The following is a 17,212-nucleotide window of genomic DNA, read 5'->3' on the forward strand; positions in this document are numbered from 1 at the left end:
AATTCAGTAGGACACAGAAAAATTATCCAGAATAAATATTTACAAATCGCATCATGGGGCACTTGGTGGTTGCACACCAAGAAGTGGCCAGTCATGTGGTGTTGACTGCTCTTGCCAGACGCTAAATGGGTTTTTAAACGATAGCAACAAAAACATGTCAGGACTTCCCTGCTGCTCCTCTTCCACGTTGAGCAATGGCTGTGGTCACCGCCGGGGCCTTGTGCAACGGCAGGAGGGCAGCTGGCTCCAGCAGACGCAGCCGGGGAAGGAGTGGGATCGTCAAAGCCCAGTCTCCCACTGCCAAAGCCCGGTCCTGGGGATGTCACCAGCTCTCCCCATGGCAAACACAGTCCTTCCAGAAAGCCCTTGGTGCGTTTTGATGGGGCATTTCTTGCATTCGATGCCTTTCATGCGGCACCGAGGGAAAGGCTGAGACCTGCAAAAAGAAGATGCCGGCGCTTCCAGAGCCCGGTCGGAGGCCGCCTGGCCCAAATCAGCTCATCCCAGCACACGTGGGCGAGGGCAGATTTCCGTGCCTATTGCATGCGAGCGGGCACACCCTGACCCTGACCCATCCTCGCTACACCCAGCTCCATTCCCCTCTTGCTCATCACCCCGCTCTGCTGCTCCCTGCTCCCAGCACAGCCCTCCCGCTGCTCGGTGGCAGCAGGGCCGTTCCTGCTGAGCTCCCTGCGGGACCAGGACCGAAAGGTCAGCCCTTCAAATTCCCTTTGCACCTATCTTCCCTTGCAGAAGACACGAGAGCACGTCCTGCTCCCTGGTGTTGTGGGGCTGGTCCTCTGCTCTCCTGAAGGGGAGAGGGCGGCAGGGCTGCAAAAACGAGGAGAGGACAGTGCTGTTGGGAGAGGATGTGCTGCTCCACCAGCTCTGCTGGGCAGCTGGAAATACAATGCAAGAAAAAAAAAAAACATGACTGTTGTTCAAAATTGGATTTCCTGTAGCTAAGACCCCTTGGGGGTGGTGAGACCTGCTGTCCGGGAGGAGCTGAGGGCATTCCCAGCCTGCTCATGCACAGGAGGTGATGCCTGGGAAGGCTGCTCTGACCATCTTTTCTCTGTCCTTTTCCTTACAGCAGTGGTGAGAAGTTGAACAAAGCACACCGTGGTCCTGCTCACAGGTCCCTGTACAACACACTGCAGCACCTCACTGCTCTGTCTCCCACGTGGCTCCAGAAGAAAACCCAGAGCTCAGTTCCCCCCATCTCCCACCCCACACTCAGGACAGAGGAGAAATGGCCACGAAGGGAGCTCAACACCTTGCCTTAAGGGACCAGCTGCTGGCAGCAGCCTCCAAGAGCATTTCCTACCAGAGACAACTGCCCCAGAACAGCCCCTGCCGAGAGATGACTCACGGGACGGGTATGTGCTTTCATGTCCAGTTTTATTAGTGTTGCATTAGTACCATAAAATAGTTGACGAGGTCGAGCACGTTGCAGTTTGTTCCAAAAAAAAAAAAAAAAAAAAAAAAAAGGCTATTTACACTTAATGTCTTCATAAAAAAAAAAAAAAATAGAACCCAAACAATACAACGATGAAACAGATGGACAACTCAGGAACCTACACAGTGGTAACGTCCCCCTGTGCGCTGCGGTCCGGACGAGGCTCGTGGCACGCAGCAGAGCACAGGGCTTCCCCGTGGCATCTCCAGCGGGGCAGGTGATGCTCTCTGGCCAAGGTGCAAAGCAGCAGCTGACTGCTGTGGCCAAGAGCAGAGCTCTTCCTTAAGGAAACCAGTCACCTGCTGCTTTCCAAGTTGGCGTGTCCCCTTCTCCTGCCTGTCCCACGGCTGCTGACTGTCCCTGCAGGAGGGTTTCCCCTGACAGCCCTGCTGAAGAGGCTCCAGAAATCCTCTGGGAGATGTTGCTGCTCAGTTCTGGCCTTCTCCCTACCTACTTGGTAAGCCCAGAGGGAGTGTCACACCAAAACGAGTCACCACACAGTGATCCACCAGACTGAGACCAGAGGAACGGGGACCTTGCATCCAACCTAGCTCCAGGGAAGCACCAGGCCCCCCAGCCCGGTGCTGCTGCACAGCAGGACTGCCCTCACCCCAGGATCCCCCAGCACATCCAGCAGCAGAAAGCCATCAGCTCTGCTTCCTCTCACCAGGGTTTTCTTAAAATTTGAGGTACCAGGTGCAATGCCCTAAGCCCTGGCTCTCCGCTGTTCCTTCCAGCACCAGTTCCTGGTGAGAAATGACCAGGCAGAGCCATTTGGGACAAGCTGCAGCTGAATTCCTACTACCCCTAAGCAGAACGAGGCCTTTGCTGTCATCTCAGGTGAGCAGGGGTCAGCGTGGTGCTCGGCCAAGCTGAATGACTGCACACCAACAGGCACAGCTCCTCCAGCCCCAGGAAGCCTCCAGCCTCCTGCCCCTGCCCACCCTGCAGGATAAAGCAGCAAGCACGTGCTAATAACACAGCGAAACACGGCCACGGGGACGGGGGCTCTCCCCAAGCTCATGTGTAATTAAGAGGGACTCCGCAGCTCCCGCTGAGATGTGAAGGGTAAGGAATGAAGTGAGCAATGACTGCAGCGCTGAGCTACACAAGCCACCCAAGACCCCTGCAACATCGCAGCAGGACAGCCAGCAGCCGACCGGCCCGGGCAGGGCCAGGGACAAGCCTTAGTCTCCAAAAAAAACGAAAGCAGAGGAGCAGGAAGCACAAGGTGCAACACGCCGCCACAAAACCCTTCCTTCTGTCCTCTGCTCTCCAGCACTGATAAACTAGGTCAGCCTCGCGCAGCACAGCGACAGCAGCGAGCCTCTTCTTGAGGCCTCACCTCTGAGCAAGGAGGAGCCCTGCTCCCACCAGCAACTGGGAAGGACACCAGCTGTGTTGAGCCCAGTCTCACCCGGGCTGGTGAGGTAACACCGGGGTGTTTCTTCCTTTAAATTGCACCTCTCCCCTTGAGCTGAACACGGGGCTACGCCGCCTCCTGCCCCCAGCCATCTGTCTGCACCCAGCAGCTCACACGCAGCCACCTCTCCCCCCACCACGCTCCCAGCCCCGGTGCTCACCCCAAATCCTGCTGGGAGAGCAGGAGCTCGCCTGGAGGGAGACCTGAGAGCTGCCAGACCCCCAGGGCACAAACCCCGCGGGGACGCAAGCCCTCGGGCGCGCAGAGCTTCCCGGGGAGTTTGGTTGTGCAGAGGTGGCACAAAACGCAAACCAAGGTGAAACGCAACAAGCACGAGCGCTCCTCTCACACACACACACACAGAGCAGCGCGGGGCAACACACATTTACAGGCAGGACCACGGAAACCCCGCGCTAGCTACCCTCTGGTTCTGTACAGCAGGTCGAAACGCGGGGAGGAGCACGGCCACGCTCCCCCCTCGCTCCCCAGTAAACAAAGTTATTGCAGGCGGTCAGTCTGTCCGTCCCGTCCCGTCTGATTTCCTCGAAACCCCTTTTTTTTTTTTTTCCCGATGCAACAGCCTCAATAAAATTAAAAAAAAAAAAAAAAAAAAAAAAAAAAAAAGAAGGGAAAAGCGATGTGCTTATACGCCTTATACGCCATCTCCCACGCTGCTGCTGCTAGGCAACGCTACTCAATCCTACAGCATCAGCTCAGGTCAGCCAGAAATGCACGAACCGGTGGACGCACGCCGCCGTTTGCACCGGAGCTGAGCTCCTGGCACAGGCAGACAGAGGTAGAGCTGCCCGTGGGGAGGAGGAGGAGGACAGCAAGAGGACGAGACGGCCTGCCCAGCACCACACGGCGTCCTCCTCCCGCGGGGGGCTCGAAGGGAATGCCCCGTCCCCGGCCAGGCAGGGTGCACTTGTGCTGGGAAAGGATTTTGTGAAATCAAACTCGGCGAAGCAGCCCCGCGACAGGCACCAGAGGCAGCAGGGATCACGCTCTTGCCTGGTGACCCCTTGCTCCCCGTCAGCAGCAGCCCCAACAGAGCACACCGCCAGCGCCCTGCTCCAAGCCACACGGGCAGGAGCCACTGAGCAGGACGAAGCAAAATCTCCAGACCTTCAGAAACCAAGGGTAAGGAGGAAAAAAAAAAAGAAAAAAAAAAAAAGAAAAAGAAAAAAAAAAAAAACTGACCAGTGGATGCTGGGAAAGGTTCAGAAGCATCACTGCTCTCTGGAAATGCTTTTGGAGCCAGACCTGCTCACAAGGCGGGGACCCAAAGGACCCCACCAAAGCTTCAGTCCCTCACCCCGAAAGGCCAGAGGCATCTGCTTTTCCACACAGCAGGCACACGCTGCTCCCTCAGCCCCATCTACCTGCTTCCAGTCCCTCCTGCGAACACCTCGGGAAGCCCAGAGAGCAAAAAGCCACATCCATAGCACCAGGGCTGCCCGGAGCTGCTGCCTGCCACACCCTGCGGGAGCATCCCCTTGTCCTTGCGAGATGCACAGAGCAAACACAAACACGGCCAGAGCCAGGCCAAAACGAGCCCCGGGCACGAGACACCACAAGCCTCACTCCTCCAGCTCCCCCAAGGACACATTGCTGCCCTGAAGGGACAACGAACCTGGCTGCCTTCATCCTCCCCCGTGTCCCAGCTGCAGCTTGGGACTGAATCTCGTGGCAAAGCCTCAGCCCGCAGGCAGCGCCCTGCAGGGACAAACATCCTGCTGGGAAGGGAAGGGACGCAGCCCGTGGGGAAATAAATGCCCCTGCGAAGGGATATCCAAAAAGCAGACGGTAAGGGCAGCTTCCTGCAGGAGGCCACTTGCCCACAGCACCCCTTGCGGAGAAATCCTGGGTGTTAGGCTGGGCAGGGTGACCATACACCCAGGCGAAGCCAGCAGCCAGCTCCGGGGAGCACGGCGCAGTGGGAGCAGGACAAAGGCAGAGCGGATAAAGCAGCCCAGGCGGCCTCACGCGTGCAGTCTGACAGATGGACGGGAAGGCAGCTGGACGTGCAGAGCGGAGCCGGCCCTGACTCCAGCCACGACAGTGATGCATCACTTCACAGACAACGGCTCACCTTCTGGGTTTGGGGTGGGGGTTTTTTTTGGCAATTGGATTTTTCACACCCCGCACCCCACACCCCCAGCCTCTTATTTTTTATTTATTTTTCTTTTTTTAGAAAGCGTTAAAAAAAATCTGCGGCTATTAAAAAAATCCTTTCCCTTTAGAGGCTGGGCGAGGTTTTATTGACAGGTAAATAACCGGTGTGAGTATGTAAATAGCAGCGACCCCACTGGCGCGGCGTCCCTCCGCAGCGCAGCCAGCGGCGGGGACGTGGTGACTGGCTCGGTTTGGTCGTCGTCACTGACCTGGGACACTGGAGTTCCCCTGCACCTCGTGTTTCCCTAATTCCTGTTCCTGCCCAACCCTCCTCAGGTGTCACCTCAGCACAAGCACCTGCCTGTCCTCGTGGCGGACTCGGTGCACCGAAGGGCGAGCTCCTCTCTAGATCTCCCTAGCCATGCGGTTTGTTTCCCAAACCAGACCGCTGAGCTCCCTCCAGCCTTGCTGATCTCTCGTCCTTTGGCAGCAGGAAGAAAGACTGGCCCTTGGTTTTTGCTAGCAATATGGAGGGAGGGGGCCAAATGCATCGTAACGTGCGTGCTCTTCTGCAAAATCTGTTCCAGCTGATCCGCGGCTCCCCAGCCCGCGGCGCACACCAATGAGGTCTCAGGTTAATAAGCAGTGCAGTAATTCAGCTATCTGCTTGGAAGTGGTAGGTGTTCTCGGGCAGGTTGCCTGCTCCTGCCAACTCCCCCACAGCTTTGTTGTCAGCACATCTATATTTAAGACTGTTTTGTTGTGTTGTTTTTTTTGTTTTTTGTTTTTTGCCTTTGTTTAAAGGGGTTTCCTTCCCTTGTAGTAAACTTAAGAGTTAATAGAAAAAAGTAATTCAAAAGTAATCCAAGCACATCTGTAATTAATTCTGCAGGAGAGGGCAGAGCGACGCGAGTCAGAGTTGGCACGCAGTTCCTGGCTCCTGGTGTGCAGTCCCTGGGACGGACAGAAGGTCCCTCCGCCGAGCGGGGCTAGAAGTTAGATTTGGAGTGTCCAAATATGCAGATGGGAAAGTGCTTGACATGAGAGGACCACTGTGCTGCCAGCTGAAAGAACTTGACGTCGTTCCACTCTACCCCATCGATCAGGACTGCAGGGGAGGGTTAAAAAGGAGAAGAAAAAAAAGAAGGTGAGTTAAAAAATAGCAAGTGGAAGTGGTCAGCCAGAAACGGCTTTGCTAGAAATCTCCCTGCAGTCAGCAGAGGGAAGCCTGGCCACGTTCTGCGCTCAGGGTACGAGCTGCTCTGCCCGGCCACCCTCCTGCTGTCTCTGTAAGTGGCTGCAGGCACGAGGGAAAAAGGCTCGAGTGCAGACCAGCTTCAGGGAGAACAGCTCAGGCTGCCCCAGACCACTGATTTCAGCTTCACCTGATCTGATCCCTCCAGCTTCCTAAACACTCTCCGCTTTCTTTTTCTGAGCAAATGTGCTCTCACAGAGATGGAGACGAGTCTCTCTTCATTGCACTTTTAAGGGAGATCTGTTTCCTGAAGAGGTGACGCATGTTCTGCGACCACCCCTTACGCTCACCCCTCTCACAGGGATCGGGCCAGAATTAAGGAAGGTGACCTAAAAGCAAATCTCTCTGCGGTTATCAGTGAATTATTGGGGATTATTAACTGGACAGGGTACAGACACGGGATGCACAGCTCTGCTGACAGGCACTTTAGAGCATCTGCAGGCAAACCTATCACTGTGGTGTGCCTTTGTGCCAGACTCCTGCCTAGAGGAGCAGGCACTCACAGCCCTCCACCATTCCTTCCCAGATGTGCACAAGGAGCCCTGAATGACAGGGAGGGGAGATGGAACCTGGCCCAGTCTTTGTCCTCATCCAGGGCACTGATTCAGAGGAGTCCCTAGGAGAGGGAGGATTTTCCCACATCCCAGACCTATTAAGCAATCCCCCACGCAGGCCACATGCAAGTGCTTCCCCAGGAAGGCCCCCATTACGTTGGCTCCAGGGCACAGGGCAGGAGACCAGCTCAGCTCTTTGTCTGCAGGAAGACATTAGCAGCTGAGCCTCACCCCGGAGCCTGAGGGGATGCAAGCCACACTTACCCCGCAGCATGTTCTGCTGATGTTTCGCTGTGCAAATCAACCTGCTGATTCCTTCAATACACTGGCTCTTTGACTCGACCTCCTTGTCTTTTGTTTTCTTGGGCAAGAACATCACTGGAAGAAAATCAAAGCGGCACAATGTGAATCTCTGCCACTCACGGGAGATGTACCACCACTCCTTTGGGTTTTTGCATTTAAACATTGTTCACGTCTCAAAATTCTAACCTTGATTTTAATTTTAACCCATTTGGCAGGTGACATTGCACCATCGCCTCTACACACGAAGACTTCAGGCCTGGCTGTCTCTCCAAGAAGCATTCCCAGCTCACAGCCAGGCCCCGCAGGGATGCTTCAGGGGGACTCCTGCTGCTCTGCAGGGACGCTGGGCTAACAGCAGCATGTGCAGCAGTCCCCAGCCAGGGATCTGCCGGGCGGCCGCACCACCTAGGGGGAGTCCCACACACTGCAGGTGGCTCCCAGGCGCAGCGCCACGCTCCAGCCAAATCGGGCACGCACCCAGGCCCTGCAGCCAGCCCAGCGATGAGCTCTGCTTGTGTCTCAGGATTGCTTCTCCCCTACAGACACGCCACTTTGGAGGGATGTGGCTGGGGGTGAGAGCTCTGGTCCCAGCAGTGCCTCGGCTATGATGGCCCTGGGCAGCCTGGCTGCAGTTACGTGCCCATGTCCTGCAGCCACGGGTCTGGGAGGCTCTGCAAACCTCCCCTCAGAGCCCCCAAACCCCTGCTCCCACCAGGAATGACTGCAGGAAGATGTTGCACCAGACAGCTGCTGGCAGTCAAATTCAAGTGCAGAACTGCCTCGCTGCTTCCCTGTAAGTGCTCCTCTGCAGAGCTGTTCACCATTCCTAATGGTTCACGTTACCAAGGCCAGATGTAGATACAGAATTACTGACACTACCTAAACTGCATTTTTTTGGTAAGAGAAACACACTCAAAGCCATGAGCTTAATCAACATCAGGCTTTGTTTGCACTGAGAACTTCTCTTTTATATCTCCTTGTCCCACAAAGCACTCAGTGCAGGAGCACCAGAGCTTGCGTTGCTGCAAACCTGCTGGGAGTGACACCACCTCCCCCAAAGACGAGCACAGCTAGCAAGGATTCGGCAGGTCTGGCTGTGACAGCCATACTCTAACACCCCAAACCCGTACCAGTGGGTTGACAAAGAACACAGGGAAGCTGTCCAGAGCAGCGCATCTCCTGGCTTTCTGCACAGCCACCCCCAAATGACCTTTCTGCGCCCCCACCTTTGTTCTTCTGGGCTTTGCCACCTTAGCTGCTCAGCTGGAGGTGTGAAGACATCCCCTTCTTACAGCACAACGAGGAGCCACCCCTTCAAACCATCACCTTACACAACCACCTCTCGTCTACAGACAGACGAGGGATTTGGGGGCTAAAAATATGAGTAAGTCACTGCAAGGAGGGACTGACAAGTCAGCCTCAGAGTGGCAGAACAAGGAGAGCAGCATTGCATTCCTGGCCTCTGGCAGCAGCAAACGCGTGCAGCCTACCTTTCTTGTTCTTTTCTTTTGTCACGACAGTCATGGACATGGTCGGAGTGGTGGCAATCTCACCGCTGGCAGGTAACCTGCTGACCTGGAGGGACCGGAAAGTGCATTTCAGTGTGTTTTTGGTAGTGGAGGGGTCCTTCTTCTCCGGGTCTCTCTTTCTGTCCACGGGTGGAGCTGCAATCCAGTAATCCACCTGCAGGCCCATCAGCTCAGCACCAAGGCTCTGGCTAGAAAACAAGACAAGATGATCATTTCTGTGCGGCAGGCAGCAAAGTTCTCCCCATCTGTGTTTTTTCAGAGTGGCCGCTGCTCTTGAGCAGAGGGTGAGAGGACAGGCACCTGTCCTAATGCCCCACCAGGTCACGCAGGAGCCCTGATTTCCAGGTCCCTGCCCCAGAGCTGGTGCAGGGCAATCGGCTGCACAGCCCTGCTGCAGGCTGGGGAATTCCTGTGCTAGGAAAAGGCTCTGCACGTCCTGCCATGTTTGCTAAACAACGGCAGATTTCAGGACACAACGTGCTATCCAAGACTCCCGCGCACTGTGTGGTAACAGACATGTGTCACCAAAACACGCTGCCTGCCTTTCTTGAGCCAGAAAAGGGAAGATGAGCAACCTGGGAAATTCCACCGCCCTCCCTGCCCGCCCCTTGCCTCTGCATCAGGGGTTCCCACGCAGTGGGCCTGCAGCTGACCTACAGCCCCTGCTTCTTCCCACACAACGACACGGTGTTGAATAATATGCAAGCACTCGACAAAATCTTATCTACCAGTCTGCTGGCTAATTACATTTAACTGTGTGCCCTGCTTGAGAAATGGCAATTGTTAAAAAAAAAAAAATATGAATCTGTGCTCTTGAATAAAATAAGCATCCGTCTACATCCCCTCTGTAATAAGAAGCTCTCATGTAAAACAAGGACGGACCATTGTTACAGTCCTCTCTGCAAATCATTTCCTTTTCTTTGTTGTTTACTCATCTGAAGCCAGACAGCAAAGCAGAGTTTATCTTGGATCACCAAAACCAGGGTTTGATTTCTCAGGACAACTTCCAAACTGAGATTATTATTTTTTTAATAAAAAAAGTTGCAGTTTCTCCGAGTCTTAAGGCTCTACATTTCTCATTTCAGTTGTAAAGACAAAGCATTTTTATGCTCCCACTTTGCCTGCACAGGACATCCTGCTCCATCTCTGGTTAAACGCATGGGTTAATCTTTCAGTTTGGGTCACCCTCCACCCCCCTGTGCTGTCACATACAGATCAGTGGAGATGGAATAATGTTGAACCTAAACTTCCTCATTTCTTGATGATTTTACCGCAGAGCACTAGGCTAAAAAGTACCCGATTCCCAAAGCCGAGGTGTTAGCTTCAGACGTGCCACCTCCACGCCTCGCAGCTCTTACAGCCTAACGGGTCCCCAAACCACTTCCCCATTTGAGAAGCCCGTGGGGAACTCACACGGGAGAAGCCAGCTCTGCTCTCCAGAGCCTGCACAGCCCCAGCAGTGCCAACCTGCTGCTGCTGGGACCTGCCTGGGCAGCAGGAGGGCTCCAAGGGGCTCAGCAGCAGGAACTGGGGGGAAGCAGGCTTCAGCCTGCCCCAGGAGGCCACTAACACCTTCCAGTCACTGGGCACCTGCTAATCTGGGACTTCCACATTTCCAGTTCCTCTTGTTAAAGGAAACTTTAACTTCTGATATCTAAAACAGGCTTGAAAGGGCACCACAGGGCTCTCTGGGGTGGTGGGTAAGTAGGAAATGCTGTTTAGGGAGCGCATGTGAGGCCAGTCTTGGAAGGCAGAGCCTTCTTTGGGATTACGGATGGCAGAGGGGATCCCTGTATCACCCCCTAGTGTCAACTGATGCTTCTGCTTCTCCATGAATGTCGGATCTGCTGATCCTGCTGCCACAGAAGTAGCAGAGAAAAACGTGGTCCCAATCCACCTTCCCTGCTGCCAGCATCCCCTTCCTTTCTCCCTTTTAACCGACCTCTTGCCAGTCTCACTGCGTCCCCCCAGGCCTCGTACCACAGGTTTGGTGAACCACAGCTCAGGATTCAGCAAACCTAGCACCACGGTCATCTTGCAAAACTTGAGCTTCTTACCTCCCTGTCTCCTCCTCCCCAAATCTGGGGAATCCGAGCTCTTCTAGTGCCTCCTCATAAGATGCTGCTCAGCCCCTTGGTCACATTACCTGTGCTCCCCTGCACCGTGTGCTTCTAGAGGTGGGTACCAGAACCACACACAGATTGTAAGACAGCTAAGGCAACATCTTGTTTGGCAACAAAGCAAGAGGCCTGCTCAGGGCAATTTTTTTCCAGTAATCTCCTGGTTTCCTCCCTTTACCTGCAAAATTTGCAGCTAAGCCAGAGCTTCGTGTTGCCTACAAGTGCTGTCTCCTTGCTATTCAGATATTCTCGGATGGAAACTGCAGCTCCATTATGCCACTGACAGCTGTCAGCTCACCACCCCACAGAGCACCTCTGCCCTTATAGTTCCTTAAAAACATTTTATAACAATTGTGAGGGATTAGGCTAGCTATGGAACAGGCATCTGGGTGATGTCCACATCCTGTGTATTAGGTATTTTTTTGGTCTACATCTCTCCCCAGCAGAATCCAGTCTCAAAGGGCAAATACCAGAAGAGGGAGAACACAAACCTTCCCAACCAGATTTCCTCTTCCCTGTGTGTATCATAGCAGAGGCAAGGGGGAGTGTAATGAGACAAAACGAGCTTTACCTTGAGGACGAGAAGCTGCCTGTGACAGACGGCGAGGAAGGTGGCGTGGGGGAGGCTTCTTTCACAGCAGGAGACACAGAAGGCGGGGTAGAAGAAAGGACACTGGAGCTTGAGGGAGCTGCATCATCAGAGTCACCTTGCAGAGAAGAAGCCACAGTTTGTCTGGGTTTGTCTCAGGGCCCAGCACACGCACGCTAGGATAACAGCTCAGTCTGTTTGCCCACACACCACACAGATCTCTGGTGGATTTGTTCAGGCTCGATCCAGAGATCGGCTAGCTCACCGGTTCTGACTGCCCCACATCCACACCACGTGGTTATTTGTTCTGTATTGGGGTAAGAAGCAAACTGGCTGCCCGTCCTGGAGTTCCCAGGGTTGGATTGTGTTTGATGCTGAATTTATTAGGTGACTGAGCTGCCCCCTCTGGTTTGGAGCAGGAACCTCACATAACCACAGCGGTGAACCCACCCCAGTGACAAGACACGTAAAAAAGGGGCTTTGCTCAGATCTGAGTGGAAGTTCCCTGCACGAGGGTGAGGGAATTTCAGCTGGCCTGAAGCTCCTCATACAGCATCAAGAAAAAAGGCTTCTTGGGGTGAGGATGGCCACAGTTAAATGCAACAGAGAACTGAGCGCTAATAAAAGCAGTTTCACCTTACAAAACCTCGAGACACAAACAACAGATAAGCTCATTCAGCCCATGAAATCAGCCTCCCGCAGCCCGTATGACACAAGAAAGTGCACACAAGATGCTTGTTACCTGACGTTGCAGAGGATTGTTCCACTATTCCAACCTTCACCACCTAGGAAGGGGGAACAGAATGGCACAGCTCTATGAAACACGAGTCCCATAAATTTCAGGAGCCCTCACCTCCCAGACTAAGCCCAACCCTACACCCCCCCTTGGCTCTGGCCCTGCAGAGCAGTGTAAAAGCATGCTAGGAAGCCGAGTCTTGTAAGGGCCAGGCAGGTCCCAGCTGCGTCCAGCCAAGCTGAACCAGCTCACCACCTTTCCCTGAATTATCCAAAAAACAGCACCGACCCCAAGGAGCTGCTACAGACTTGCACAGCTCTGACTAGCCCAAGGTCAGCCCCAGGCTGTGTCAGCTATAGGGGCTGCCCGTGACACCTGTGGGAACATCTCTTCAGCATGGCTCCGATGCAGCTGCTAACACTGCTTCCACCACACAACTGCAGCCACTTCCAGGGCTCACCATGGCTTGGGTTTGTTAGGAAACCACAGAAGTACAGTCTCTAGACAGAGTTTTCAAATCTCCAAACAAGAGAAGAGTCCAGCAAAGAATATAAAGCTCCTCACAAGGCCAGTGGGGCACAGACCAACTGTACATGAGATAACCCATCACATGTACAGCTCAGGACAACCCCAATCACACCGTAAAACAGACACAAATGTGTTCTGGTATGAACAACCACCGGTCAGTGCAGCCAGGAACAAGAATAAATGGCACGCTCAGAGAGCTAACAGGAACTTGTGGAACAGGGCATGCTGCAAGCAAGCTCCAAAAAACACACTAGGCCTAGAGAGATAAACAACCCTTGGAGATATAAAGCAGGGCCCTGTTGGGATAGTCTGCATGGGCATCATTACTCCGTGCACCACAGCAGAGACCCTTCTTAAGGGCCTTACACCTGTATGCTGGGCTAACGTCTGCACCATAAACGTGCTGACAAGTGGGGAAGAGCTGCAAAGTGACCTCAAGTCAATAAAACTTGTTTTGGAGTGAGAAATTACACAGCTTGGCCTATCTAGCTTGAGAACAGAAGACGGCTAAGTTCAGGATGACCATGTCTAGAGCACATCTCCAGGGAGCAGATTACAGGAGCAAAAAAGATCCCGTTATTAGAAGCAAACGAGTCTGCACAGTTCCTGGAGGGGCAGGGCTGTGCTGTACACTCAGCACCAGCTGCCAGAGAGCTGTCAGGTAGATTCTGTTAGCTCCAGGCTTGGAAAAGCCATCTCGAACCGCAGCTGTATGTGTGCAGTGGCTCCCCGAGTGGATGCCGGCTTGGGAAAAGGAGTTTGGGATCTTAGCAGGGGCTGCAGCTCGGTTTGATCACTCTCTGTTCAGAGGGGAACAAATCAGGCCCTGCAGTCCAGCAACCACTCGTGCTGTGTGAGTTAAACGTCAGGAGGATGTTTCGCAGACTGAGTAGCTGGGAACAAGAGGAGGGGAGGCAGAAGAGTCAGAGGAAGAGCGAGCAATACAGAAAATTGCCTACAGCCACCTTGATCTGCAAGCCAGAAAGGAAATCTCTGTTGGCCTTTTCCCTCCTGCTGGCTGCCTGATGATGCTCGAGCTCAGACACAAGAGGAAGACGAGGTTCAACACCTTCCCCTCCCTTCATTCAGGGAGGGGCTTGAGTCTGCAGCAGCTCCAACAAAGCCTCCATCCAGCCAACCTCCTCTCCCCTGGGGAAGGATGTGCATCCTGTTAACTCTCCTGGCACCTGGCTGAGGATGCAGCCTCTCTGCCAGCCTCTGTGCCCGGCTGGTCCCTCGTGAGGCTCTGCTCTCACCTCTTCGGAGCCCAGCTGAGCAGCACGGCACTGCCCTGCTTGATTCTGGATCAAACTCTGCATGACCCAGCTGCAGGACAGAAGATTTTGCAGCCTAGAAACCAACAGAGTCCAAGCAGCATCAGGAGACACAAAACCACAGATCGCTGGCTCCCTCCCCGCCTTGGCCAACAGCTCCAAGCAGGCTGCAGCTGAAGGACAGAACGGTTCATGGTCAGCTTTGTACTTGGTGAGAAGCCTGTAATTGGCCCTTAAGAGTCTCTTTGGACATGTCTCATGGAGAATTACTGTGTCAGGAATATGTCAGAGGCAGGAATAAGAAGCATTTAATTTGACCCTCTCTCCCAGCCAACGTAGGAAGCCAACCCATGTCTCCAAGGCAAAATTTGGGGAGGTTGGCAGCATTACACACACAACAGACCTGTTGACTCTTCCCCTTTCAGACAATCAAATCCAGTCTGGATAAAGTGCTGTGCTGTAAGTACAACGATTGTTCAAAAGGAGCCGGACAAACACTCCCATTGCATGTGGCACTGAACTAAATCAGCCCCAAAGAAAAGCTTTGCAGAGCTTAAACAGCTCCGGCAAGATGAATCCAGGAGCTTTCAAGCACTTCTGGGCTTTTCCTGTCACTGGGAAGGTGACCGGCTGTCTCCTAACAGCAGTTCTTCACCAGCAATCACAGGACACGTACAATATCACAGCAAAACTCAGCAGCAGGGAGCAAATCAGGAAGATGTGCCTGTGCTTTAGCAGAAGACATCTTTCCTCCAACCAACAAAGGTGTATCGGCATCACAGGAGCAACGCAGAGAGATTTGTGCTGAGATGAGACACCAGAGTGAAAGCAGGGTCAGCCTGAGTGCAAGAGTGGATAAACTCTCTGAACTCCATGGATCTCAGATTAGCTCTGATGCACTGACAGGGATACAAACGGGAACACACGAGGCAGCCCAACACAGAAGGCAAAACAAGACAACCAGCATGCAAGAAAGAGAAGCTACAGAAGAACAGCACAAGCTGTGAAGAGGACATCCAGCAGCTGAAGAGCAGTCAAGGGATATCCTTTGGGCCACAGGTCAGTGACTGGATACCTAAAACTTAAGGAATTGAAGAGCATGATCAAATCAAGGGAAGAAATCTAGAAAAGGCAGAGCACATTGTGCACAAACACGTTCTGCACGTGGCCACACAAGCTGGGAGCATGAGGACGGGAGGAAAATCAGGGAGCATTATCTCAATTTACATTACTTATATGTGTACTGTCTCTCTACATACTCACTTGTTAAAATATCTTACACACCTCCTGCCTCCGACAAACATAACCGTGGCATTGTGACCTCCCTACAGGGATGCACCCTCCATTTCCCAGGAGTAGAGGGGATGGTAAGAGGACTGGAGACTGCTCATGACAAGCACACAGGACTGACATCGGAACACAAATCTGGCTGAACGGATACACGGGGCAACGTTCAGCACAGCAATCCTGAGGCCAGGTTTTCAGGAACACAGCCCATTCCTCTGCACGTGGCCAGCAGTGAGTGACTCCCACTAACTCGGTGCTTTGGCCTGCAGCAGAGACAGGCTGCGGGTCGCAGCACTTCAGCATCACGCTTCCTTCTCTGGAGGGAGAAGAAAGTGCTCCTGCTGCACCCCAGAAAGCAGGTGACAAGTTGGTTTGAACCCCTGCGGCTCGAGACAGTAACCAAGACACACTCACCCCGACAAAGGGAATGAACTTCTGCGAAGATTCTTCATCGGGGCTAGAGGCAAAGAGAAAAGAGTTGTTAATAGCCCGCCTCCACGGGCACGATACTCACTTCGTACGTCGCATTCAAGCATGCAGCGGGGACGGACAGTATGCAAGCGCCAGTCCAAGGTCTCCTCTCACGGCCCCCTGCCAGCACGGGTGGGGAGGAGCACACAGCCTGCGGCACGCCTCTGAGGGGGAAGGCCCCTCGAGGGAAGCATCTCCCTTGTGCTGGACACAGAAAACATGCTTTAGGGGCAGACACACGGGCTCCTGCCACGAGGAGACGGGCCTGTGGCACGACAGGGCGGGGAGCGGGGCGTTACTTACTAGTCCCTGCAGCGCTGCGCACGCCCGGCCGTCACGCCTGGGGAGGGAGTCATACCTTGCACAGCCCGGCATCGCTACAAGCAGTTACAGCCTGCCACGGGGTTACAAGCCGTGACACGTGGTTACTGGGGCAGCACTAGCACGTATGGACACACACACACACATCACACACACACGCGTGTGGATGCACGTTCCCTGCCACCGGGAGCTTGCAGCCACGGAGACAGGCACCAGGGCGTACCGGGGGGGTCGGGACACAGCTGGAGGACAGCACACGGCTACACCAGGGCAGACAGCACGCACGCGGTGCCTGAGGACAGCACGGCTTTCTGCAAGCCTCTCCTGCTCTGCTCCTGCCTCGAGATTTGGAAGTCGGGGGGTGACGACAACTAGGCCAGCCATGAAGGCCACAGCCACACCTAGCAGGAGCCAGGGAGAACCGACAACGACAGGAGGGGAGGATCCGAGCGGGAACCCATGTGCAGCACTGGAAGAGGCCACACAGCTCAGACACACCGCGCTTCTCGGGGCCAGGCACAGGGAGCAGGAGCTTTCTCGTGGCCCTCCTCTCGTGCACCCCTCAGAGCACCGCAAAACGCAGGACCAGCTCCAGCACCACCTTCACCCAGAGCACTGCTGGGCACAACGCAAATATCTCACTAAAACGGGTATTTCTGCACCCTTTGCAGCACAGAAATGCACCAAAGTTGCCAACCACCCTGTGGCTACCGGGGGCTGCACCGTTTCCTCTAGGTCCTACGGAAGGAGTGGCACATATCTGCAGGAAACGTGACTCAGAGGTGCTTTTGCCTCCTCTCCTGCCTCACCTCCGCTCTGCCCCAAGACCTGCAGCCAAGCCGGGGCCTTTGCTTCCTTCCTGCCTTCAGCCCCAGGCACTACATCTTGCCTCCTTCCCCCAGAGCATAGCAAACAGAGCCCACCATTTAGGGTTGGAAGGCAGAAAGGCCACATCTTTCCAACCACGGCTGCAGGTCCCCTGGCAAACAGATCTCTACGGACATGAGATTTCCAGCTCCTCTTCTGCAAAGGGCAAGGAGACCCACACACAGATGTTGGAGAAGCACGAACAGCAGCTCAGCCTTCTGCTCCTTTCTTCAGCTCCACGGGCCATGAAGCAGGAAGAAGAAGCAAATCTGGGAGGGAGGGAAGCACCATCGTGGTCTCGTCACCCCACAGCCGCTGGGTGGCTTTGCTCTGAGCTCTTGAAAAGCAAACCTTGTCCAATTCCAGCAGGTAACATGTTCC

General features: G+C 54.2%; 2 protein-coding genes across 11 annotated transcripts in view; one reads left to right on the forward strand and one right to left on the reverse strand.

Annotated features, from left to right (window-relative positions):
• The window catches only part of NOTCH2 (notch receptor 2), a 259,660-nt gene that overhangs the window by 91,440 nt on the left and 151,008 nt on the right, over positions 1–17,212 (forward strand). The window lies entirely within an intron of this gene.
• Positions 1,383–17,212, reverse strand: part of PACS2 (phosphofurin acidic cluster sorting protein 2) — a gene marked incomplete at its 5' end in the record, with an annotated part of 69,212 nt that continues 53,382 nt past the window's right edge. For 9 of the 10 annotated variants that reach the window (XM_084527076.1, XM_084527075.1, XM_084527073.1 and 6 more), the window contains 6 exons: positions 1,383–6,105; positions 7,071–7,184; positions 8,600–8,826; positions 11,330–11,465; positions 12,090–12,132; positions 15,587–15,629. In XM_084527076.1, the coding sequence (XP_084383202.1) occupies positions 5,987–6,105; positions 7,071–7,184; positions 8,600–8,826; positions 11,330–11,465; positions 12,090–12,132; positions 15,587–15,629 (682 nt within the window). In that variant the 3' untranslated portion in view covers positions 1,383–5,986. The remainder of the gene's footprint in view (positions 6,106–7,070; positions 7,185–8,599; positions 8,827–11,329; positions 11,466–12,089; positions 12,133–15,586; positions 15,630–17,212) is intronic. The other variant, XM_084527074.1, reaches the window with a different exon arrangement.

Source organism: Aythya ferina, assembly GCF_964211825.1.
Source record: "Aythya ferina genome assembly, chromosome: 8".
Lineage (NCBI taxonomy): Eukaryota > Metazoa > Chordata > Aves > Anseriformes > Anatidae > Aythya > Aythya ferina.